Below are 26,179 nucleotides of genomic sequence, written 5' to 3' on the forward strand. Positions count from 1 at the left end.
CAGGTAGTGCAGCTCATCCAGGATTGCACATCAATGCGAGCTGTGGCTAGAAGGTTTGCTGTGTCTGTCAGCGTAGTATCCAGAGCATGGAGGCGCTACCAGGAGACAGGCCAGTACATCAGGAGACGTGGAGGAGGTCGTAGGAGGGCACCAACCCAGCAGCAGGACCGCTACCTCCGCCTTTGTGCAAGGAGGAGCAGGAGGAGCACTGCCAGAGCCCTGCAAAATGACCTTCAGCAGGCCACAAATGTGCATGTGTCTGCTCAAACGGTCAGAAACAGACTCCATGAGGGTGGTATGAGGGCCCGACGTCCACAGGTGGGTGTCTTGTTTGGCATTTGCCAGAGAACACCAAGATTGGAAATTTGCCACTGGCGCCCTGTGCTCTTCACAGATGAAAGCAGGTTCACACTGAGCACGTGACAGACGTGACAGTCTGGAGACGCCGTGGAGAACGTTCTGCTGCCTGCAACATCCTCCAGCATGACCGGTTTGGCGGTGGGTCAGTCATGGTGTGGGGTGGCATTTCTTTGGGGGGGCCGCACAGCCTCCATGTGCTCGCCAGAGGTAGCCTGACTGCCATTAGGTACCGAGATGAGATCATCAGACCCCTTGTGAGACCATATGCTGGTGCGGAGTGTGTCAGCAGTTCCTGCAAGAGGAAGGCATTGATGCTATGGACTGGCCCGCCCGTTCCCCAGACCTGAATCCAATTGAGCACATCTGGGACATCATGTCTCGCTCAATCCACAGACTGTCCAGGAGTTGATGGATGCTTTAGTCCAGGTCTGGGAGGAGATCCCTCAGGAGACCATCCTCCACCTCATCAGGAGCATGCCCAGGCATTGTAGGGAGGTCATACAGGCACGTGGAGGCCACACACACTACTGAGCCTCATTTTAACTTGTTTTAAGGACATTACATCAAAGTTGGATCAGCCTGTAGTGTGGTTTTCCACTTTAATTTTGAGTGTGACTCCAAATCCAGACCTCCATGGGTTGATAAATTTGATTTCCATTGATAATTTGTGTGATTTTGTTGTCAGCACATTCAACTATGTAATGAAAAAAGTATTTAATAAGAATATTTCATTCATTCAGACCTAGGATGTGTTATTTTAGTGTTCCCTTTATTTTTTGGAGTAGTGTATATTTATATATATATATATTTATAGTGTTAGAATAGTATTTATGTATTTTGTATATAGTTCTTTCCTTCAAAATGTATCACTGTACCAATTCGGCCACTTGGGTACATTTGGGTACATTTGTGTGGGACACCTGGGTGACTTCATGCTCAATGTCATGTAGCTCGCTCATTTTTAAAGTTATCTGTCCAAAACGTTGGTCAGCTATTGTTGCAATCTTATGTTCTTCATTCAAATCATCCCCAGCATCCTATCTGTATGTTTGGCTGTTCTTGGTCATTTGAAAGATGATGCAGCAACAATAAAAACAGAAAACGTATGTTTATTTCCTTGTATTTTCTTCTACCAGATCTATTGTGTTATATTCCCCTACATTCAATTCACATTTCCACAATATCCAGTGTTTCCTTCCAAAGAAGTTAAGAACACCTTCTGTGTTCTGTTAGACAGGTAACTCTCGATCCACAATATAGCAGGGAATGTAAACCCATAACACATACGTTTTTCCAACAGCAGATTATGATTGATAATGACAACAGCTGCACTGAAGTCGCACAAAACAGCTCTCACAAGCTTATTATTGTCTTCATATATGGTACTGCTACTCTGTTTATCATATATCCTGATGCCTAGTCCCCTTACCGCTATACGTATCTACCTTTATCACTCCAGTATCCCTGCACATTGTAAATATGGAATTGGAACGGACACTGTATATATCTTACTTATTTGTGTTTTTCTTATTTCTTATTTCTCGTGTTTTTTTTGTTCTACCCTACATGATTACAGCATAGTTGGGGTTAGAGCTTTAAAGAAAAGCATTTCACTGTACTTGTGCATGTGACATTAAAACTTGAAACTTGAAGCTCTGTATACAGTTCTTTAGATTTATCCAGAATATAATGTCAGATTATTTTAGACACAATCCCCATTTCATGCTACTTTGCCTTGGTCCATTTGAAGTGTGCTTTCTCTGGGTGGATATGGTCTCTATGTTTAGAACAAAGTAATTTCATTCATCCATCCTCATTCATTGGATAAAGCTCTTCAGTTTTGGTTATTTCATACTTGCGTAACAAGTGTCCAACAGCAGTGATAGCATAACTCTTTTCCCTCTGCTTTGTGGGTCACAAAAAGTAGGTCAACCCAATCACTTGAGAGAATAGATTAATACACACTATCGTAAAACTAAACAGGTCAAGTGAGAACAAGACTAGAGACACAGGCATAACTGTGGCTTTGATCAAGTCTAATCACAATCACCTGTGTCAGTTGGCCAAAATTACAGAGCAGCCAATCGGGAAACAGGAACACTTAACAGAATAATTAACAAAAGTACATACGACTGGCAGATGTGGCGATTAGTGCTGGTGTGATAGTATAGCCAGAGATGGATGATATAATTACAAGATGCTTGTGTCTCCACCCTAACAATGGGAGTCGAAAGTCCACAAAGACAGAAGGCAGGTGGGAGGAGGCGAGATCAGGTGGGAACATTCTACCTAATGAGAGGGCAGATACGCGTGTGAACAAGTCACAACTCAGATATAGAATATTTTTCTAAAAGTTGCCCGATTGACACTTGTGTCCACTTATATCAATCAGTACACCCGTAACAATAGAAGCATTGCAAAACTTCAATGCGATCAAATAAGCCTCACGTAGCAAATTATCGGTTACATTTTTTGTTGACCAAATCCGACACTCTCTCGTTGACCATACAAACCATTTCCTCACTTTGTGGAATTCTTTTCGTGGACAGTTTCGGCGCGGAGTAAACCCTCTCGCTTCACCCCTTCCTCTCAAGTATAGCTATCTACAGGGTTCATACACATTTTGACAGATGGAATTTCATGACTTTTCCATGACTTCTTCCTGACTTCTAAGCTGACATATGGAATTGTTTTAAAATGGTCATACCATGGATAATTTACCTATTTGATTTTAGGTCTCCTTTAGGTGTAATTTTTTTAATAAAAAATGTATTTGATAAAATATTGAATTTTGCCACATTGAATAGCACATGAATAAATGGCAAAAAAGTCAGTAAAACATGTATCATAAGGAATATGGTTTTGAAGGGTATGTCCTATATGTAGGAGATATAAGAAAGCTCAGGAAATATGTATACAGTACCAATCAAAAGTTTGGACACACCTACTCATTCCAGGGTTTCTCTTTAGGCAGCAGGTAACCACTAGGTGGCAGGTATCCTAGTGGTTAGAGCGTTGGACTAGTAACCAATAGGTTGTGAGATCAAATCCCAGACAGGACAAGATAAAAAAAAAATGGTTGTTCTACCCCTGAACAAGGCAGTTATCCAACTGTTCCTAGGCTGGTATTGGAAATAAGAATTTGTTCTTAACTGACATGCCTAGTTAAATAAAGGTAAAAACATTTAAAAAAAACTATTGTAGAATCTACATTGTAGAATAACAGTGAAGACATCAAAACTAAAAAAACAACACAAATGCAATCATGTAATAACCAGAAAAGTGTTAATACAAGTCTAAATATGTAAATGTGTATTTTATATTTGAGATACTTCAAAGTAGCCATCTTTTGCGCTGATGACAGCTTTGCACACTCTTGGCATTCTCTCAACCAGCTTCATGATGTAGTCACCTGGAGAGCATTTCAATTAACAGGTGTGCTTTGTTAAAAGTTCATTTGTGGAATTTCTTTCTTTCTTAATGAGTTTGAGCCAATGAGTTGTGTTGTGACAAGGTAGGGGTGGTATACAGAAGACAGCCCTATTTAATAAAAGACCAAGTCCATATTATGGCAAGAACAGCAAGAAACGACAGTCCATCATCCATCATTACTTTAAGGTCAGTCAATCCCAAAAAAAGTTACAAGTTTCTTCAATTGCAGTCGCAAAAACCATCAAGCGCTATGATGAAACTGGCTGTCATGAGGACCGCCACAGGAAAGGATTACCCAGAGTTACCTCTGCAGCAGAGGATAAGTTCATTAGAGTTACCAGCCTCAGAAATTGCAGCCCAAATAAATGCTTCACAGAGTTCAAGTAACAAACACATTTCAACATCAACTGTTCAGAGGAGACTGCATGAATCAGGCTTTAATGGTCGAATTGCTGCAATGAAACCCTACTAAGGACACCAATAAGACGAAGAAACTTGCTTGGGCCAAGAAACATTAGCAATGGACATTAGACCCGTGGACATCTGTCCTTTGATCTGATGAGTCCAAATGTGAGATTTTTGGTTCCAACCGTCTTGTCTTTGTGAGACGCAGAGTAGGCGAACGGATGATCTTCGCATGTGTGGTTCCCACCGTGAAGCATGGAGGAGGAGGTGTGATGCTGTGGGGGTAACACTGTCAGTGATTTATTTAGAATTCAAGGCACACTTAACCAGCATGGCTACAACAGCATTCTGCAGCAATACGCCATCCCATCTGGTTTGCACTTAGTGGGACTATCATCTGTTTTTCTACAGAGCAATGACCCAACACACCTCCAGGCTGTGTAAGGGCTATTTTACCAAGAAGGAGAGTGATGGAGTGTTGCATCAGATGACCTGGCCTCGACAATCACCCGAACTCAACCGAATTCAGATGGTTTGGGATGAGTTGGACAGCAGAGTCAAGGAAAAGCAGCCAACAAGTGCTCAGCATATGTGGGAACTCCTTCAAGACTGTTGGTAAAGCATTCCAGGTGAAGCTGATTGAAAGAATGCCAAGAGTGTGTAAAGCTGTCATCAAGGCAAAGGGAGGCTAGTTTGAAGAATCTCAAGTCTAAAATATATTTTGATTTGTTTAACTCTTTTTTTTAGTAAAAACAAAGAAAAACGCTTCTGATGCTGCAAACAGAAGCACATCTACCGATTTCACCATAGTCTTTTGGAGCTTGTGGGGGTCGTAGAGCAAAACAGAGATCACCATTGTGTTCGTGGGAGTCTCATCGTTTCATAGCGTGGGCAAACCGTTCGGATGCTTCAGACGTTTTCGTGAGAATACCTATTTTCGGGATGTCTCATGGTCTGATAAATGTTGTGGTTTGAGACGCAACCCATGCAAATGAATTGACAGATTTTGCTGGAGTTTTTTTTGTTATGTTACTTAGCATCAATACACTCTAGGGGGTTAACATTTCATTTTGAAGAAACTCTAGAAACTCTACCAAATTAGGGGTATAGTAGAGAAAATGCTTATTTGCTGGGGTTTTTAAGCTTTTAGTATTAGGTGATATTATCTTTTCATAGCTACAGTAAAGCAAGGATTATATGAGACACGTGGGTAATATGAGCGTATTCCTTGGCCATCTGTAGAAATGTCAGGCTGGATAATATCTTTCATATCATTATGTCTTGCCTGACAGATGGCCATATCCAGAGAGACTATAACTCCATTTTATATCTTTTCACATTCTGTAGGCCATCAATCAATATAACTGGGCTTTCTGAACAGGGAGGCAACTGAGGTAAATTTGTGGGAAACTAGTAGCAGTGCTAAAAAAGTAACATGCAACCGAGCTTCTACAGATAAAACCCTTCAAAATATTTTCAGTCCATGTCAACAGTTAATACATTTAAAATGTTTGAGCAAAAAATACACGTCAAAAGATGTTTTGGTCAGATTTGAGCAATTTTACCAAGCGTTTCAGAGGACATCCTTCTCGTGCTTTGTGTTCTACCCTTTCTAATTGTTCATGCGTGTTTTTATCCAGGCGTGACATGGCTCAGGCAGATGTGTTTATCTTTCCATGTGCAGTTTCCATGTTGTCGTCACGGTGATGACAGATCATCAGGTCATCGCCCGGGCCACATTCCACACTCAACACCATCGACCCAATATAGTGTCAGATGGGTGAGACGCTGGTGTGTTTAACTGTAGGTTGGGGAGGAGAACATGATTCATGTTAGAGGCCTTTGATCAGTGACAGAGTACAAGAGTGCGGCCAACCAGGCGGAGACTGATCTGATGGCATCGGGCCTAATCACTAGATTAGCCATCAGATAGCCTACCCTGCCAAGCCTAGCCCCCCAACACACACTGCATAATTAGGAAGTGGAGAAGTGGAACCATGTTCCAGAATATTAGAGAAAACAACAATTCTTCTTCATCATCAACTTTTGTAATTGGTGTTTTATGTAATGCATCTTGACTCATTTTGTGTGTACTTATAGGGCCTAAGCTAATGTGGGGTGACCTATGGTGGAAACAGTGTGATTATGCAAAAATTCAAACAGGCTCAGGAAATGTGTACCTACACACGGCCCTCACCTCCTCCCTGTAGGCCGTCTCGTCGTTGTAGATGAGTCTGTGTGTCTGTGTGTGTGTGTGTGTGTGTGTGTGTGTGTGTGTGTGTGTAGGTACACACACACGTGTACACACACACACACACACACACACACACACACACACACACAGATACACACACAGAGACACACACAGAGACACACAGACTCATCTACAACGACGAGACGGCCTACAGGGAGGAGGTGAGGGCCCTCGGAGTATGGTGTCAGGAAAATAACCTCACTCTCAACGTCAACAAAACAAAGGAGATGATTGTGGACTTCAGGAAACAGCAGAGGGAACAACCCCCTATCCACATCGACGGGACAGTAGTGGAGAGGGTAGTAAGTTTTAAGTTCCTCGGCATACACATCATGGACAAACTGAATTGTTCCACCCACACAGACAGCATCGTGAAGAAGGCGCAGCAGCGACTCTTCAACCTCAGGAGGCTGAAGAAATTTGGCTTGTCACCAAAAGCACTCACAAACTTCTACAGATGCACAATCGAGAGCATCCTGTCGGGCTGTATCACCGCCTGCTCCGCCCACAACCGTAAGGCTCTCCAGAGGGTAGTGAGGTCTGCACAACGCATCACCGGGTGCAAACTACCTGCCCTCCAGGACACCTACACCACCCGATGTCACAGGAAGGCCATGAAGATCATCAAGGACAACAACCACCCGAGCTACTGCCTGTGCACCCCGCTATCATCCAGAAGGCGAGGTCAGTACAGGTGCTTCAAAGCTGGGACCGAGACTGAAAAACAGCTTCTATCTCAAGGCCATCAGACTGTTAAACAGCCATCACTAACATTGAGTTGCTGCTACCAACATACTGACTCAACTCCAGCCACTTTAATAATGGAAAAATTGATGTAGAAATGTATCACTATCCACTTTAAACAATGCCACTTAATATAATGTTTACATACCCTACACTACTCATCTCATATGTATTTACTGTACTATAGACCATCTACTGCATCTTGCCATCTTTATGTAATACATGTATCACTAGCTACTTTAAACAATGCCACTTTTATATGTTTACATACCCGACATTACTCATCTCATTACTCATCATACATTACATACCCTACATTACTCATGAATCTGGACCCCTACAAATCAGCCGGGCTAGACAATCTGAACCCTTTCTTTCTAAAATTATCTGCCGAAATTGTTGCCACCCCTATTATTAGCCTGTTCAACCTCTCTTTCGTGTCGTCTGAGATTCCTAAAGATTGGAAAGCAGCTGCGGTCATCCCCCTCTTCAAAGGGGGGGACACTCTTGACCCAAACTGCAACAGACCTATATCTATCCTACCCTACCTTTCTAAGGTCTTCGAAAGCCAAGTCAACAAACAGATTACCGACCATTTCGAATGTCACCATACCTCTCTGCTATGCAATCTGGTTTCAGAGCTGGTCATAGGTGGATCTCAGCCACGCTCAAGGTCCTAAACGATATCTTAACCGCCATCGATAAGAAACATTACTGTGCAGCCGTATTCATTGATCTGGCCAAGGCTTTCGACTCTGTCAATCACCACATCCTCATCGGCAGACTCGACAGCCTTGGTTTCTCAGATGCTTGCCTCGCCTGATTCACCAACTAGTTCTCTGATAGAGTTCAGTGTGTCAAATCGGAGGGTCTGCTGTCCGGACCTCTGGCAGTTTCTATGGGGGTGCCACAGGGTTCAATTCTTGGACCGACTCTCTTCTCTGTATACATCAATGATGTCGCTCTTGCTGCTGGTGAGTCTCTGATCCACCTCTATGCAGACGACACCATTCTGTATACTTTTGGCCCTTCTTTGGACACTGTGTTAACAACCCTCCAGCCAAGCTTCAATGCCATACAACTCTCATTCCGTGGCCTCCAATTGCTCTTAAATACAAGTAAAACTAAATGCATGCTCTTCAACCGATCGCTGCCTGCACCTGCCCGCCTGTCCAACATCACTACTCTAGACGGCTCTGACTTAGAATACGTGGACAACTACAAATACCTAGTTGTCTGGTTAGACTGTAAACTCTCCTTCCAGACCCACATCAAACATCTCCAATCCAAAGTTAAATCTAGAATTCGCTTCCTATTTTGCAACAAAGCATCCTTCGCTCATGCTGCCAAACATACCCTTGTAAAGCTGACCATCCTACCAATCCTCGACTTTGGCGATATCATTTACAAAGTGGCCTCCAATACCCTACTCAGCAAATTGGATGCAGTGTATCACAGTGCAATCCATTTTGTCACCAAAGCCCCATATACTACCCACCATTATGACCTGTACGCTCTCGTTGGCTGGCCCTCGCTTCATACTCGTCGCCAAACCCACTGGCTCCATGTCATCTACAAGACCCTGCTAGGTAAAGTCCCCCCTTATCTCAGCTCTCTGGTCACCATAGCATCACCCACCTGTAGCACGCGCTCCAGCAATTCTTTCTTTGGCCGCCTCTCCTTCCAGTTCTCTGCTGCCAATGACTGGAACGAACTACAAAAATCTCTGAAACTGGAAACACTTATCTCCCTCACTAGCTTTAAGCACCAACTGTCAGAGCAGCTCACAGATTACTGCACCTGTACATAGCCCACCTATAATTTAGCCCAAATAACTACCTCTTTCCCTACTGAATTTATTTTATTTATTTATTTATTTTGCTCCTTTGTACCCCATTATTTGTATTTCTACTTTGCACATTCTTCCACTGCAAATATACCATTCCAGTGTTTTACTTGCTATATTGTATTTACTTCGCCACCATGGCCTTTTTTTTGCCTTTACCTCCCTTATCTCACCTCATTTGCTCACATCGAATATAGACTTGTGTATACTGTATTATTGACTGTATGTTTGTTTTATTCCATGTGTAACTCTGTGTCGTTGTATGTGTCGAACTGCTTTGCTTTATCTTGGCCAGGTCTCAATTGTAAATGAGAACTTGTTCTCAACTTGCCTACCTGGTTAAATAAAGGTGAAATAAAAAATAAATAAAAAAATCTTATATGAATATACTGTACTCTATACCATCTACTGCATCTTGCCTATGCCGTTCGGCCATCACTCATTCATATATTTTTATGTACATATTCTTCATCCCTTTACACTTGTGTGTATAAGGTAGTTGTTGTGAAAGTGTTAGGTCGTTACTCGTTGGTTATTACTGCATTGTCGGAACTAGAAGCACAAGCATTTCGCTACACTCGCATTAACATCTGCTAACTATGTGTATGTAACAAATAACATTTGATTTGATCTAAACAATGGCATCTACAGTGTGGGATACTATCTGTTTTTCTCTTCTTTGTCTTCTGTGCAGAGTGAGCCTTCCAACAGACAGAGGATGACCTAGAAGCCACCACTGCTGAGCCCAACAGAGGATAATATCACTTGTGTGTGTAAGCAACAAAGGTGTGTGACAGCGTACAGGGCTCCACCTGCACCCAGGTCAGCCTGGCAAACATGGGGGACCACGTCACACTTCTGCCCCCCTTCCTACAGCTGCTCCTCTGTAGCCTGTCAGGGGTATGGGGGTTCCCCTTCGGCCCTGTCCTTGACGTCACCCCCAGGACCACGGTGCTCTACCAAGGTAAGACCAGACCAAGGCTCCAGGTTGCGGTACACTAGACCAGGAGGTTGTCCTAGAAAAGTGACCACACCTGACCTAAGGAAAACTCTGGGACCGAGTTATAGGCTGTGGCATAAGAGTTTTTTCTGGTCAGGCCATATGGCCTGAAAAAACTCCTGGCTGTACTTATAGAATGTCTATGATATACTAGTATCCCACTCACTGTGCTGATTCAATACAAAGGCTGCTCCAACTCCCTCCTGTTCACTTTAAACAAGTGGCACAGTTTTGGAAGTTGGCCCCGAAGACAGCCACCCCCTACTTCCAGGGAGTTGTTAATCCTCTCTCTCAAGTCCTGTCCTAGTTCACTTAGTTCACCATGCAGCTCTAATGAAACAATAGAGAATAGACAGAAGCTCTCATCGCCCATAAAAGAGGAACCCTCTACGGTGGAGCCCTGTCCAGTGGCTGTGTTGAAAATGAAGTAGTGCTGAATAGATGATTGTACGAAGAAGGGTTAGGGTACGTCATTTATACACATCAGCCCCCCCCCCCCCCCCCCCCCCCCCCCACACACACACACACACACACACACTCCCCCATAGCAGCTCAGCCTCTCTATCTACTGCAGCAGAAGCTACTGCAGAGGGATCAGCCATCCATGGCAGGCTCTTCAGACAACTATACTGTACCTGGCTGCTGTCAGCTCTCCAATCCTCTCCACTCCTGTCTTGAGAGGAGGAATATTATTAACAGACGAGGGGAGTGACGAGAGCCGGGTGCTTCGCCTGCCTGCACTGTGGTGCAGTCACAAAACCAGACTATTGCAGTGGAAAGAGATGGTTAGAGATAAGAGATAGACAGGGTGTTTGTAAGTCTTTTGTTAGCTATGTTGCTCCTCACCGGAGGTAGTATTAAAATCATGTATGATGTGTAATTCACATGCAATGCTTGAGCGTGCACAACAGAAAAATGACATGAAACCACTGAAATGTAGGATGTCACTGGGTTCCCCATTCAGGGAAATGGATTCCAGATAGTGTGATGCAGAAGTATCAGTGAGTTCCTATGGGAACCATGTTAATGTCATGTTCATTTTTGTTCAGAAAGCCTCTACTGCTAATTTGGAACACTCTTTTATTATAGAAGTGTGTGGCACAGAGTCGGTCTATCTTATTTTTCTCCTAATCCTTGTAAAAGGAAGCCATTGACCTACATTCGGACTCCCATGGGTTGTGTGTGTGTATGCGTTTGGGCGTGTGCATGCATGTATGATCTCTACTCACATTGAGAATCTGCACGGGCATGCACCCCCTGTCATTAGGAGAAACATGCCCAAGTGCAGAACTGGAGAGTGCAGAGTAGCACGTCCTAGAGGAAAATGACTGCACTGTGTATGGAAATAAGGGCTATGTGGGTGGTGCTGGTGGTGGCACTGTGTTTGGTAGAGTTGGAGCATAAATGTATGTGTCGCTCTGGGTGGATTTATAATGCTTCACAGTTAGGGTGCGAGGGCGATTATTCATTTGCAAATGTTTTACAATTGGTCTGTAGGAGTGGGTGTACATTAACTCGCAATAAAACAGAGAAATAATTTAGAACCATGATAGAAAAAGGGCATATTTGACATACTGTAATTGGAAAAAAAAAGTGTGTGTGTGTGTGTGTGTGTGTGTGTGTGTGTGTGTGTGTGTGTGTGTGTGTGTGTGTGTGTGTGTGTGTGTGTGTGTGTGTGTGTGTGTGTGTATGTGTGTGTGTGTGTGTGTCCCTCTCTGTGGATAGATGAATGCCTGACTCTGGTCCGAACTAGGGCTGTGGTGGTCATGACATTTTGTCAGCAGTTTATTGTCATGCAAAAGATTGATCTGTCTATGCGCTACGTCATTGTGAGGACAGACGCTGGGAGACGAGAAGCAAGTACAGGGAGTGAATATTTAATAACATACACGAAACAAAACATGGACTGAGTCTGGACAAGGGAAACAGAACGACATTAATTCTGACACGGGGATGAAACTGAGGAATAGACAGATATAGAGGAGGCAATCAATTAAGTCATGGGGTCCAGGTTAGTCCAATGAAGCGCCGATGCATGTAATGATGGTGACAGGTGTGCGTAATGATGGGCAGCCTGGCACCCTCGAGCGCCAGAGAGGGGGAGTGGGAGCGGGAGCAGGCGTGACTAAACTGTTGACACCCCCCCTGCTTGCTCTAGAAAGGAATAAAGGAGAGAGAGGAGGAGATGGAAGAACATTGTTGGGGAGATATGCTGTATAGCTAAAGGTAATGTGTCACCCAATTAATTATGAAAATGCCATTTTAATAGGCTATTCAAAATCAAATACAAATTCACTATAATTGTAGGCTACCTCTGTAAGCCGCCATGCACAATCAATGAACCAACAGCATCGCCATGGCCTATATGTTCTCTCCCTGACTCGTGGATAGACATTTTGGACCATAGCATAAAGTAACCAGTCCATCCAGCATGAATAATAATACAGTCCACATTCAAAGGCGATTACTTCAATTTGTTTAATTATTGAGTATTTGGGAGAACCAAGTATTTACCAAAGACATCTTAAATCAGTTTAGATGTTTGTTGTTCTGCCATGCGTACTATGCAGTAGGCTATGTATTGTACAAGGGCACAATGCTAAATAAAGGATAAAGAAAATTAAAAATGAACAATCGTAATTTTAATTCTGTTTTTTGGGGCTCATAACCCTATGCATATGGATGTTTTGAATTAATCATCACCTTAGAAAGTACTGTCCATTTTGTTTTGTTAGGCTTTGAAACAACATCCACAACGATCATGTTTTTCACTCAGTTTCAACCTGTTGTTGAACTTCTTTCTTCAAACTGATCATCACAGTGAGGTGAGTTTTAAAAGCAAGATACTGTTTTGATGATAAGTGTTTGATGTGATTTTTGATTGGATTTGCATTGATGTCAGAGTGGTTAGAGGGACACTAGAGCCCTGAGTAGGACCCGATGGTTGTTAGCAAGTTGGGTACTTCCAAAGCATATCCAGAGTGCATAAGAGGAGATTACCGTGACTCAACGGTCACCTGGAATTTGACTGCGCTCATGACTCATTACTGCCGGTATGGCGGTAATACAGTCACTGCAACAGCCCTAGTCTGAACTCAAGGGTGTACCTAGGGGGTTGTCTCCCATGTCCTGCCCTCTTTGCTGGTGCCAACCAGACTTGAAGTAATGGAACCATGCAATATTGATGCATGTGTAAGATCTGTCTACTGTTGCTATGAGGAGAGGGCAGCGGAGAGCTTGATAGTAGTGGATTTCTGTGTATTATTTAGACATGGTTTAGCATAGTTTTTTCTCCTCTCGAGTGGCGCAGCGGTCTAAGTCACTGCATCGCAGTGTTAGAGGCGTCACTACAGATTCTGGTTCTCGACATAGCTCCCGCAGCCCGGGATCAACGTACAGACCGTACAGGAGTTGCAGCGATGGGACAAGACTGTAACTACCATTTGGGGAGGAAAAATGGGTTAAAATAAAATAATCTCCTTGAAATTGCAGTTTCATCAGTTGGAAGATTTTATGTAGACTAGCATACCAATCCTGAGGCATGAACCTATGCGATAGTAAGGTACATAAATAATAAATGGCAATGTTGACCTGTAAATCACATGTATTTATTCAAGTCAGTTGTTGTGTCGAGATGAACAGACAAAACATTTTAAAAATTTGTACAGAATAAAGGATAAATTACTCACAAAAAGTTAACATAAACTCAATCTGGAAGCAAATGTTTTGTCTCTCTCAGCCTCTAGAGTAACTCTCTGCCTTTTCATTCTTGTTGTTGTATATAGCATTTTACAATTTGTTCTCACCAGTCAGTGTTTGCAGAAAATGGCTTCTTTTAATGTGAAATTCCTCTGGTGACAATAGAGAGGAGTTGGAGTTATCCTCGGATGCTTTGATCTATCTCTTTCTCTGATGTTCCCTGGGCTTGGTTTTGACAGGATCTGAGCAGCAACAGACTTTGCGTAGATACAGTACCTGAAATAGCACCAGGATAGGAGTAGTGTACTGTATGCATTCACTGGGAGATTTTGCTTGATTTGCCACCGTGAGATAAAGATCTCTGCTTTCTGTTAATGCTGTGCGTGCACTGCTTTCGTTGTAATATCATCATTCGAAACAGTCACGGCAAAAGTTTATATTCGAAATACACAGTCATGCTGATACAGGCAACCACGAGCACTGAGGTGAAAACCACAGTACTGCCAAAGATCACAAGCGTGATGGTAAATATGACAGACTTCACTAGTGATCGAGAGAACAGTCTTGTTTATGCTGACTGTGTGTGAACGGTTCCCGATGGGATGATTCACTTAAGGAAATTAAGCCACCGAGGCTGAGGCAGCTATGCAGATCCTTAGGTCCAAATAATCTATTTAGAGATACTTTCAGACATTTTGGAGGTTTTTGAAAATAGGAAACAGGAAATGTTGGTCCTCTGTAGCTCAGTTGGTAGAGCATGGTGCTTGCTACACCAGGATAGCGGCTTATATATCAACAGCTGACAGTATTCACCAGTGTCTACAGTGGTTAAGTCATGTGACAATAAAACTTGGAAATGATTGAAACTGTTGTCCCCCTATCACATGTAAGGGAGTTGAGGCATTTTTTTATATTCAGCATCACTCCGCCAAGGGAAATATAGTATTCTTTCCAACGAAGATGTCTACATGTGGGGGTTACAACCATCCCAGCTATGCAGATTTTGCTGCAAAGAGACAGAATCATTCGATAATTTGTTTTGGTACCGCCCATATGTAGCTTGTTTTTCGTCGCAGGGTCAGGAATGGCTTAATTAAGAATTGCAGCATTTACCTGGAGCTAACTCTGCAAATAGCGCTGCTGGGTGATTTCAAAAGTCATAGTCATCGATCAATAATAAAATAATACTCATAGCAAATTTATTTTTTATGTACAATATGTAGAATCTATGAGAATAGAAAGGTTCAGAACTTTTGTGAAACATCACAGCACAGATAAAAAATATATGGCAAATAGAAGACTGGATGGTGTTCAGAGAGAGATGGGAGGTGTTGAGTGGAGCTGAACGCTGGGACTAACATCAAACAAAAGATAACTAAGCAATAAGGCACGAGGGGGTGTGGCACATGACGCAGCGTGGAGTGCCTGGATACAGCCCTTTCTCATGGTATATTGGCCATATACCACAAACCCCAGAGGTGCCTTATTGCTATTATAAACTGGTTACCAACATAATTAGAACAGTAAAAATAAATGTTTTTTTCATACCCGTGGTATATGGTCTGATATACCACGGCTATCAGCCAATCAGCATTCAGGGCTCGAACCACCCAGTTTATAATGTAAAATATTCTGTGTCTGTAAAATGTATATAGTATGTACAGTTGAAGTCGGAAGTTTACATACACTTAGGTTGGAGTCATTAAAACTCATTTCTCAATCGCTCCACAAATGTCTTGTTAACAAACTGTAGTTTTGGCAAGTCGGTTAGTACATCTACTTTGTGTATGACACAAGTAATTTTTCCAACAATTGCTTACAGACAGATTATTTCACTTATAATTCACTGTATCACAATTCCAGTGGGTCAGAAGTTTACATACACTAAGTTGACTGTGCCTGTAAACAGCTTGTACAATTCCAGAAAATGATGTCATGGCTTTAGAAGCTTCTGATAGGCTAATTGACATAATTTGAGTCAATTGGACATAATTTGAGTCAATTGGACGTGTACCTGTGGATGTATTTCAATGCCTACCTTCAAACTCAGTGCCTCTTTGCTTGACATCATGGGAAAATCAAAATAAATCATCCAATACCTCAGAATAAAATTGTAGACCTCCACAAGTCTGGTTCCTCCTTGGGAGCAATTTCCAAATGCCTGAGGTACCATGTTCATCTGTACAAACAATAGTACACAAGTATAAACACCATGGGACCACGCAGCCGTCATATCGCTCAGGAAGGAGACGCATTATTTTTGGTACTTTGGTACAAAAAGTGCAAATCAATCCCAGAGCAACAGAAAAGGACCTTGTGAAGATGCTGGAGGAAACAGGTACAAAAGTATCTATATCCACAGTAAAACAAGTCCTATATCAACATAACCTGAAAGGTCGCTCAGCAAGGAAGAAGCCAAAACCGCATAAAACCAGACTATGGTTTGCAACTGCACATGGGGACAAAGATCGTACTTTTAGGAGAAATGTCCTCTGGTCTGATGAAACAAAAATAAAACTGTTTGGCCATAATAACCATCGTTATGTTTAGAGATAAAAGGGGGAGGCTTGCAACCTGAAGAACACCATCCCAACTGTGAAGCACGAGGGTGACACCATCATGTTGTGGGCGTGCTTTGCTGCAGGAGGGACTGGTGCACTTCACAAAATAGATGGCATCATGAGGGAGGAAAATGATGTGAATATATTGAAGCAACATCTCAAGACATCAGTCAGGAAGTTAAAGCTTGGTCGCAAATGGGTCTTCCAAATGGACAATGACCCCAAGCATACTTCCAAAGTTGTGGCATAATGCCTTAAGGACAACAAAGTCAAGGTATTGGAGTGGCCATCACAAAGCTCTGACCTCAATCCTAAAGAACATTTGTGAGCAGAACTGAAAAAGCGTGTGCGAGCAAGGAGGCCTACAAACCTGACTCAGTTACATCAGCTCTGTCAGGAGGAATGGGCCAAAATTCACCCAACTTATTGTGGGAAGCTTGTGGAAGGCTACCTGAAACGTTTGACTCAAGTTAAACAATTTAAAGGCAATGCTACCAAATACTAATTGAATGTATGTAAACTTCTGACCTACTGGGAATGTGATGAAAGAAATATAAGCTGAAATAAATCATTCTCTCTACTATTATTCTGACATTTCACATTCTTAAAATAAAGTGGTGGTCCTAACTGACCTAAGACAGGGAATTTTACTCAGATGAAATGTCAGGAATTGTGAAAAACTGAGTTTAAATGTATGTGGCTAAGGTGTATGTAAACGTCCTACTTCATCTGTATACGCTGGAAGTTGAAGCCTAAGTGTTGTTGTCTGTTAGTTTACTCTAATTAGGGGAGGGATGGTAGGGTTAGGGGAAAATAATATAGGAACATATATACAAAAAATATATGGGGGATTGGAAGTGATGCAGACAATTACATTGATGGAAGCTACAATCTATCTGCAATATTAAAGCTGGTCTACCCCTAAATTAATACAATTGATAAAAACTAATATTGTGTATGCTTAGAAATAATCAGAATTCATGTAAACAATCCATATTATAAGCCATAGGTTGTCTTAAAGAAGTGTTCTCTTGGCTCAGCTTTCCCCGAGCGTGGGGTAACCTGAGCCAAGGACAGGGCACGTTAAGCCGCCTACACATTTCTGTACTGAATTAAGTATTAACACTACTTTTTATATCATGTCTATCTTTATTTCCTAAACACTCTTCAACACAATCACAATCGCCATGAACTGCCATAGATGGAAAGTGTGTGTGTTCAGTGTACACACAGGGTGCATTCGACAATGTTAAATAGAAACCACCCTGTCAGCTCAGATTCAACTGGCATGCCCCCTCGCTTTGTGGACTCTCATCATCGATTAACAGAGCCCAATGTGCAGCTTGTGCTGTGGGTTTAGAGCAGGAACCGCAAGCCAATATATGTCTCTTTCTCTCTCTCTCTCTCTCTCTCTCCCTCTTTCTACCTGTCTTTCTCTCTTGGTCTCTGCCTATCCTGTACTCTCTCTCTCTCTCTATCTCCCTCTCTCTCTCTCTCTCTCTCTCTTCCCCTCATTCTCCCTCTCTCTACATCAGAAGTGCACAACTCAGGCCCACAAGTTTCCCAGTCCTGCTGGTTTGTCCCTGGTATGGGTACATGATGTCTGGAAAGTGAAAGTATTGTTTCCCTGGTGGAAGCTAGCTCGTTAATGTAAAAGGCATAGTGACCTTCGAGGACTGGAGCTATGCTTAATAGATTCTGTTTTTTGCGTAGTCAGGAGAAGGCTGGCCTTCCTAATACTTATGTGTAGGGCTGTCACAATTATTGTATAACCGACCTTGGTTTTTCTTGTCATAATCATTTTAGTACATTCATTGTAGGAGGGGGGATTCAACTTTATTTTCAAGTAGATTTACCCAATGAACTTTGAACATTTTTTACGTGCAGAAAGGCAGAGGAGGAGCATCAATTCCAAAAGTTCCAAGCTGTCAAAACCATTTGTTTTTGAGACAGGGTGTCACCAAAGCTGTGCTGTATTGATTAGGTATCTCGTAGGTCATTTTCAAAGATGCATTATGATACATTACAAGCTTAAAATATGAATAAATCAAATCAAATTTATTTATATAGCCCTTCGTACATCAGCTGATATCTCAAAGTGCTGTATAGAAACCCAGCCTAAAACCTCAAACAGCAAGCAATGCAGGTGTAGAAGCACGTGGCTAGGAAAAACTCCCTAGAAAGGCCAAAACCTAGGAAGAAACCTAGAGAGGAACCAGGCTATGTGGGGTGGCCAGTCCTCTGGCTGTGCCGGGTGGAGATTATAACAGAACATGGCCAAGATGTTCAAATGTTCATAAATGACCAGCATGGTCGAATAATAATAAGGCAGAACAGTTGAAACTGGAGCAGCAGCACAGCCAGGTGGACTGGGGACAGCAAGGAGTCATCATGTCAGGTAGTCCTGGGGCATGGTCCTAGGGCTCAGGTCCTCCGAGAGAGAGAAAGAAAGAGAGAAGGAGAGAATTAGAGAACGCACACTTAGATTCACACAGGACACCGAATAGGACAGGAGAAGTACTCCAGATATAACAAACTGACCCTAGCCCCCCGACACATAAACTACTGCAGCATAAATACTGGAGGCTGAGACAGGAGGGGTCAGGAGACACTGTGGCCCCATCCGAGGACACCCCCGGACAGGGCCAAACAGGAACGATATAACCCCACCCACTTTGCCAAAGCACAGCCCCCACACCACTAGAGGGATATCGTCAACCACCAACTTACCATCCTGAGACAAGGCTGAGTATAGCCCACAAAGATCTCCGCCATGGCACAACTCAAGGGGGGGCGCCAACCCAGACAGGATGACCACATCAGTGAATCAACCCACTCAGGTGACGCACCCCTTCCAGGGACGGCATGAGAGAGCCCCAGTAAGCCAGTGACTCAGCCCCTGTAATAGGGTTAGAGGCAGAGAATCCCAGTGGAAAGAGGGGAACCGGCCAGGCAGAGACAGCAAGGGCGGTTCGTTGCTCCAGAGCCTTTCCGTTCACCTTCCCACTCCTGGGCCAGACTACACTACACAAACAAGTCTAAAATACAAATAAATTACAACATATACCTTGGTCATTTGCATGACAATTAATTGTTACCCAAAATTCCACAATTGTCATAGCTCTACATATGTGCTTGTTTGGCCTCAGAACATTTGCCTTCGGAGCAGCTCATTGGTCAGGCTTCAAACAGACATCAAGGAATTTTCGCCCCCAACTGCCTTGGGTGGCGGCCATTTTGCGTCATCCTCATCATTGTCATCATACGTGGCATGTTACGTCATATGGTCTGCCACTATTTATTTTATGTAGAATCCAAGCCACTTCTCGTGCACACTCTTGGATGACTCATAGAATAAGTGAAAAATGAAATGTGTTTTACATTGCCATGGGCTATCATTGTGACTGCAAAATAACATGATCTTAGACTAAACATACCGTTCCTGTGGGGTTCAAGTTGGGTTGTTGAGAAAGGGACAGTTATAGTGTGAGTGTGTGTCTGTGTGTGTGTGTCTGTCTGTCTTCCTGCGCCTGTGTGTATTTGTGTCTGTGTGCACGCACGTCTGTCAATGTGTTTGTGTGTCCTGCTGTGTCGTGAATGCACCCACCTCTCCTCATAACCCCCCCCAGTGTGTCCTGACCTTTGAGTTGGTGAGTGGAGAAGAGATCATCATGGCTCACTCATGGCTCTGCCTGTCTCTCTGCCTGCTTGTCTGACTAGCTCTCTGGCTGCCTGGCTGCCTAGCTCTCTGCCTGCCTGGCTGCCTGTCTCTCTGCCTGCCTGGCTGCCTAGCTCTCTGCCTGCATGTCTGACCAGCTCTCTGCCTGCCTGGCTGCCTAGCTCTCTGCCTGCTTGTCTGCCTAGCTCTCTGCCTGCCTGGCTGCCTGGTGCCCTCAAGACATAGGGGGTGGGCAGTGGGTTGACACCGACTCAGTCTGGTTATAGTCATGGGTGCTACTCATAGTATCACCATTGTATCCCTGAGAGACTATTTAGGTTGTTTGTGTGGAAAGGGGGTCTTCAAAGAGGTTTGACATTATATCAAAGTGACTTAACCAGTGACAACAACATGTAGTATTTGTTGTAGTAACTGGCAGTCCCAAATTCATTTTCGCCATTGCAGTCTGCGAGGGTGGTTGAGTTATTTGTAATTATGCACCTGTCCACAGAGATGTATTTACTTTTCTGTCCAAAACTTCAGTAATGCATTTAATTACATTATTAAAGGGATTCTCCGATTCGTTTGTGTACTTTTCAGCCAGTAGATCTGAAAGTAGAGCTCACGAGCCAAAAGTGGTTCCCGAAAGTGACGTACTCTGTCACATATGTGCAGATATGTGGACATTGTCATTGTTCTCTCTCCAGCTCTGCTGTGGGTGCATCATGTGCATCTTGCTAGCTGTCACTCATATGGCGAGGGGCTGAAGCTCATTGGTTGAACTGGAATTGCTAAGGGGCTGGCCCACATGGGGGAAAATGTAGGAAAAATAGTGTAGCACAGCTCCCAGAAAAACAATTGCTTTCAAACTAGGGATTTTGTGACTAATTAAGGCAAGACAATAATTCTGCATGAGGATTCTGCATGTATGAACTACACATTGATACATCCAGCCCAAAGTGGGAGGTTTAAAAAATACTTTATAGACAGCAAAGTACTGGAGCATGTCTTTAACCCTATTAGAATAACATAATCAATCTGACTGGTGTTACTGTGTGTATAGTGTGCCTTGGCACCCTGCAAATCTATATTTCCAAGTGTATGTGTTGTTGTAACAATGTTTTGACCGTTAGAAGACCAAAGACTCAAAACGTTGTTTCAATATACCTCATGGGAGCATCAAGTCGATGAGTCTTTTCATATTTGCTGAATATGCACAGCACCTGCTCAAAACCATTGCATGTTTCTATGGGTTGTACATATTGTACAGCGTCTGCGCTTCATATCCCTTGAAAAAAAATACAGCACACAAACAACACAGGGTTACACATTCAGTCCTTTGTGTTTTTCCCTTCATTCATGGAAACTCATCCAACTAAATGTTTTAAAACACTAACATCCAACTAAATGTTTTAAAAGAACGTCTAAAATTGGGCTAAACTGCCCTACCTGTGAAACGAGGTCATTGTTTTCATCGAGGTTGCTGCAATAATAAGATGTGGTCTTATTTAGTGATAAGATAGCAGATATTAATTTGATATAGGAGCGCAGAAAGTTAATTGATGGAGTTTGAAGATCAAGATTCAAAAGTGATAATACGGGATAGAAAGAGAGAGCGATTAAAACGGAGATGGAAGCTGACAGAGATAGTGTGAATAAGTGAGAGATGAAGAGGGAGGGATGGACAGAAGGAGAGAGGAACAATGGAAAATACACTGAGTCAGCGTGGTGCCGATGGGTATAATAATATAGCACACATCCTACCCTCCTCTCTTTTATCCTCTCCTCCCCTTGTCCTTCTCTTTTTCCTTCCTCTATCCTCCTCCCCTCTCCTTTCTCTGGTGAATTGATGGGAGTCCCAGGCTGCTCGCAGTAATAAGGGAATTTATGTTAATTTCGTCCCGCTCATTGATTTACTGGGGACAGATGAATGTTTGTTTCAGTCAATTTGTTACACTCCTTTACTTCTGATAGAGAGTCTATACTGCAGCTGTGTATGGAGCGTAGGGGCAGAGTTAAGATACCGGAGAAGAGAAAGAATTGGTAGAAAACACAGCCTGCTAAAGTGTCACAGAAACCATTGTAAAGAGAAAGTATGTGCATAATATTCCAACTATATTACTTTCAGTACAACTTTAAGTACAGACAGTTTCATTCTGTGAGGAAAGACATATACCCAAATACAATACCAGAATAATACCAGACCCAACATAATGTTTTCTTATTCTGAAAAGGGGAAGCATGTACAGTTGTCGGCAGTTTACGTACACCTTAGCCAAATACATTTAAAGTCATTTTTTCACAATTCCTGACATTTAATCCTAGTAAACACTCCCTGTCTTAGGTCAGTTTGGATCACCACTTTATTTTAAGAATGTGAAATGTCAGAATAATAGTAGAGAGAATGATTTATTTCAGCTTTTATTTCTTTCATGACATTCCCAGTGGGTCAAAAGTTTACATACACTCAGTTAGTATTTGGTAGCATTGCCTTCATTTTTATTTACTTGGGTCTGTCACGACTTCTTCCGAAGTTAATTCCTCTCCTTGTTTGGGCGGTGTTCGGCGGTCGACGCCACTGGCCTTCTAGCCATCGCTGATCCATTTTTCATTTTCCATTTGTTTTGTCTCGTTTTCCCACACACCTGGTTCTCATTGTCCCTCATTATGTGTTGTGTATTTAACCTTCTGTTTCCCCCATGTCTTTGTGTGGTATTGTATATCTGTTTGATGTATGCGCACGTTAGTCTGGTTGCACAGGGTTATGTACACCCATTTTGTATTTCGTGTTCATTGTCCCGTGTGCTTTTGGTTCGCCTGAATAAAAGGCTCCGTGTGCTACCCAATTTCTGCTCTCCTGCGCCAGACTCCCTTGCAGCCATTTACGCATACCAGACAGGATCAAATGTTTCGGGGTAACCTTCCATAAGCTTCCCACAATAAGATGGATGAATTTTGGCCATTCCTTGCGACAGAGATGGTGTAACCGAGTCAGGTTTGTAGGCCTCCTTGCTCGCACATGCTTTTTCAGTTCTGTCCACAAATTTTCTATAGAATTGAGGTCAAGGCTTTGTGATGGCCAGTCCAATACCTTGACTTTACTGTCCTTAAGCCATTTTGCCACAACTTTGGAAGTTGAAGCGACCAAGCTTTAACTTCCTGACTGATGTTGCTTCAATATATCCACATAATTTTCTTTCTTCATGATGTCAGCTATTTTGTGAAGAGCACCAGTCCCTCCTACAACAAATCACCCCCAAAACATAATGCTGCCACCCCCGTGCTTCATGGTTGGAATGGTGTTCTATGGCTTGCAAACCTCCCCTTTGGTCCTCCAAACATAACAATGGTCATTATGGCCAAACAGTTTTTGTTTCATCAGACCAGAGGACATTTCTCCAAAAAGTACGATCTTTGTCCCCATGTGCAGTTGCAAACTGTAGTCTGACGATTTTTATGGTGGTTTTGGAGCAGTGGCTCCTTCCTTGCTGAGTGGCCTTTCAGGTTATGTCGACATAGGACTCATTTTACTGTGGATATAGATACTTTTGTACCCGTTTCCTCCAGGATCTTCACAAGGTCCTTTGCTGTTGTTCTGGGATTGATTTGCACTTTTCGCACCAAAGTACGTTCATCTCTAGGACAGAATGCGTCTCCTTCCTGAGCGGTATGACGGCTCCGTGGTCCTATGGTGTTTATACTTGCGTACTATTGATGGTACAGATGAATGTGGTACCTTCAGGCGTTTGGAAATTGCTCCCAAGGATGAACCAGACTTGTGGAGGTCTACAATTTATTTTCTGAGGTCTTGGCTGATTTCTTTTGTTTTCCCCATGATGTCAAGCAAAGAGGCACTGAGTTTGAAGGTAGCCCTTGAAATACATCCACAGGTACACCTCCAATTGACTCAAATGATCAGAAGCTTCTAAAGCCATGACATAATTTTCTGGAATTGTCCAAGCTGTTTAAAGGCACAGTCAACTTAGTGTATGTAAACTTCTGACCCACTGGAATTGTGATACCGTGAATTATAAGTGAAATAATCTGTCTGTAAACAACTGTTGGAAAAATTCCTTGTGTCATGCACAAAGTAGATGTCCTAACCGACTTGCCAAAACTATCGGTTGTTAACAAGAAATTATGTGGAGTGGTTGAAAAAGAAGTTTTAATGACTCCAACCTAAGTGTTTGTAAACTTCTGACTTCAACTGTACCTGTGCTTGGCAGTAGTAATAGTAATTATAGGTTTTTCCAGTACCAAAACCATTCTGTGACTTTATTTGACCATTGGAAAACTGTGCAAATACCACATTGCAGGCTCAGTTAAATTGCCCCAAAGTCTCAGTAAGTTTGTGTTTGTTTTCAGGCCTGCTGGGTTGCCAGCGGTTCAGCAGCCCATCTCAGAATTACAGCACACTGCTACTGGAGGAGGACAATGGGTTGCTGTATGTAGGGGCCAGGGGGGCTCTCTACGCCCTGGACACCACCAACATCTCTACACCTGGCAATCTCACGGTGAGCAACAGCCTGGACGCTAACTTTCCGTTTCGATGGGCAACAAAGTTGTATTGTTTTATAACTGCTAAACTAGTTAGCTGTGACAGCACAACATATCATATAACCGATATGTTGCAATGGCAAAACTAATCCTATTTCACAAATCTTTTTCTCTTTCACAACTTTTAAACAGGACTGGCTAATAATAGCCTTAAGGAGATTCAGTAAATCCTATAATAGGTACATTTTTTGCAGTGTGACTATTGGATTAAATGTAGGGGGTAAGTTTACTCACGGGCCAATAGAATAGATTAAAACACAATGATGTCGTTGATGGGAGTAACTGGAGTATTAAAATGGAGTATTCACTGGAGTATTCAAGTATTGCCATGGTACACTGCCCCATGCTCCCACTGGCTGGTCATTATTGTCTCCCGATGTTTGCAGATTGATTGGGAAGCTTCGGCAGAGCAGAAGAAGCAGTGTCTCAACAAAGGAAAAGACAATCAGGTATAACCAATGGCATGTAGCACCCACTGCTCAACACACAAACTCTCTCTCTCTGCTTCTGACTCTTTCTCTCTTTATTCGATGGCCCTGTCTCGTATAACAATTATGTGGTGTTGTTATTATAATGTAACAATGTATTTCTGATCAAGAAGGAGTCAAGTGAATGTGTTAGCCTTCAAGATTAGGTTGATGTTATATAGATGTATAACCAAACTGTTGTGTCTCTCCTACAGACAGATTGTTACAATCACATCCGCTTCCTGCAGAGGTACAATGAGACACACCTGTACGTCTGTGGCACGCACGCCTTCAGGCCCCTCTGTGCTTACATAGTAAGAGCTGTCCTTCCTTTTGCTCGGGATTGCTCTGGTTTACATTCAGGCTCCCAACAAACTACCCATAGAGCCGCACTGTGGACACGTCATAATACCCATAGAAACTAGTGGTCAAACACAGAAATGGTTCCAAATGTTTTTTCACCATCCATTTTCCCTACGGGGACCACTTCAAACAAGGTCTGTGTTTCATGTAGGCTTTCCCTGGTGTGATGTTTTGATTTCAGCGTAAATCTCTCTCGGACAAATGCTAATTAGCATCAAATGAGACGTCCTGCAACACTACAAATCCCTGCAAGCTCCTGCACGTCATCTGTAGTTGACACCTTTGCTGTCAGCTAGCTGGCTACTAGCTTCCTTGATCCAAAATGAAAGATATATTGAAAATTTTCATTTACTGTTCCATATTTTATTTAACTAATATTTGTTGTCTTATTTATGCATTTGGTCTTGTGTCTTGAATACTAACCTAGTAGCAGTCAGATATTTACAATGTGCTACGAATTCAAGGCCACTCCAACAATTACATCAATGAATTCTAGGCCACTCCAACAATTACATCAGTCAATTCTAGGCCACTCCAACAATTACATCAGTCAATTCTAGGCCACTCCAACAATTACATCAATCAATTCTAGGCCACTCCAACAATTACATCAATGAATTCTAGGCCACTCCAACAATTACATCAATCAATTCTAGGCCACTCCAACAATTACATCAGTCAATTCTAGGCCACTCCAACAATTACATCAATGAATTCTAGGCCACTCCAACAATTACATCAATCAATTCTAGGCCACTCCAACAATTACATCAGTCAATTCTAGGCCACTCCAACAATTACATCAGTCAATTCTAGGCCACTCCAACAATTAC

General features: G+C 42.7%; 1 protein-coding gene across 2 annotated transcripts in view; it reads left to right on the forward strand.

Annotated features, from left to right (window-relative positions):
• LOC110498789 (semaphorin-4G) overlaps window positions 1-26,179 on the forward strand; it is a 72,501-nt gene that overhangs the window by 17,174 nt on the left and 29,148 nt on the right. For both annotated transcript variants that reach the window (XR_016489267.1, XM_090211987.1), the window contains exons 2-5: window positions 9,736-10,005; window positions 24,325-24,473; window positions 24,903-24,965; window positions 25,199-25,297. Coding sequence is in view for 1 of the 2 variants with exons in the window: in XM_090211987.1 (XP_090068113.1) it covers window positions 9,879-10,005; window positions 24,325-24,473; window positions 24,903-24,965; window positions 25,199-25,297 (438 nt within the window). In the remaining variant the exon portion in view is untranslated. The remainder of the gene's footprint in view (window positions 1-9,735; window positions 10,006-24,324; window positions 24,474-24,902; window positions 24,966-25,198; window positions 25,298-26,179) is intronic.

This window comes from Oncorhynchus mykiss, chromosome 20, assembly GCF_057628025.1.
Source record: "Oncorhynchus mykiss isolate SJ-2025 chromosome 20, ASM5762802v1, whole genome shotgun sequence".
Lineage (NCBI taxonomy): Eukaryota > Metazoa > Chordata > Actinopteri > Salmoniformes > Salmonidae > Oncorhynchus > Oncorhynchus mykiss.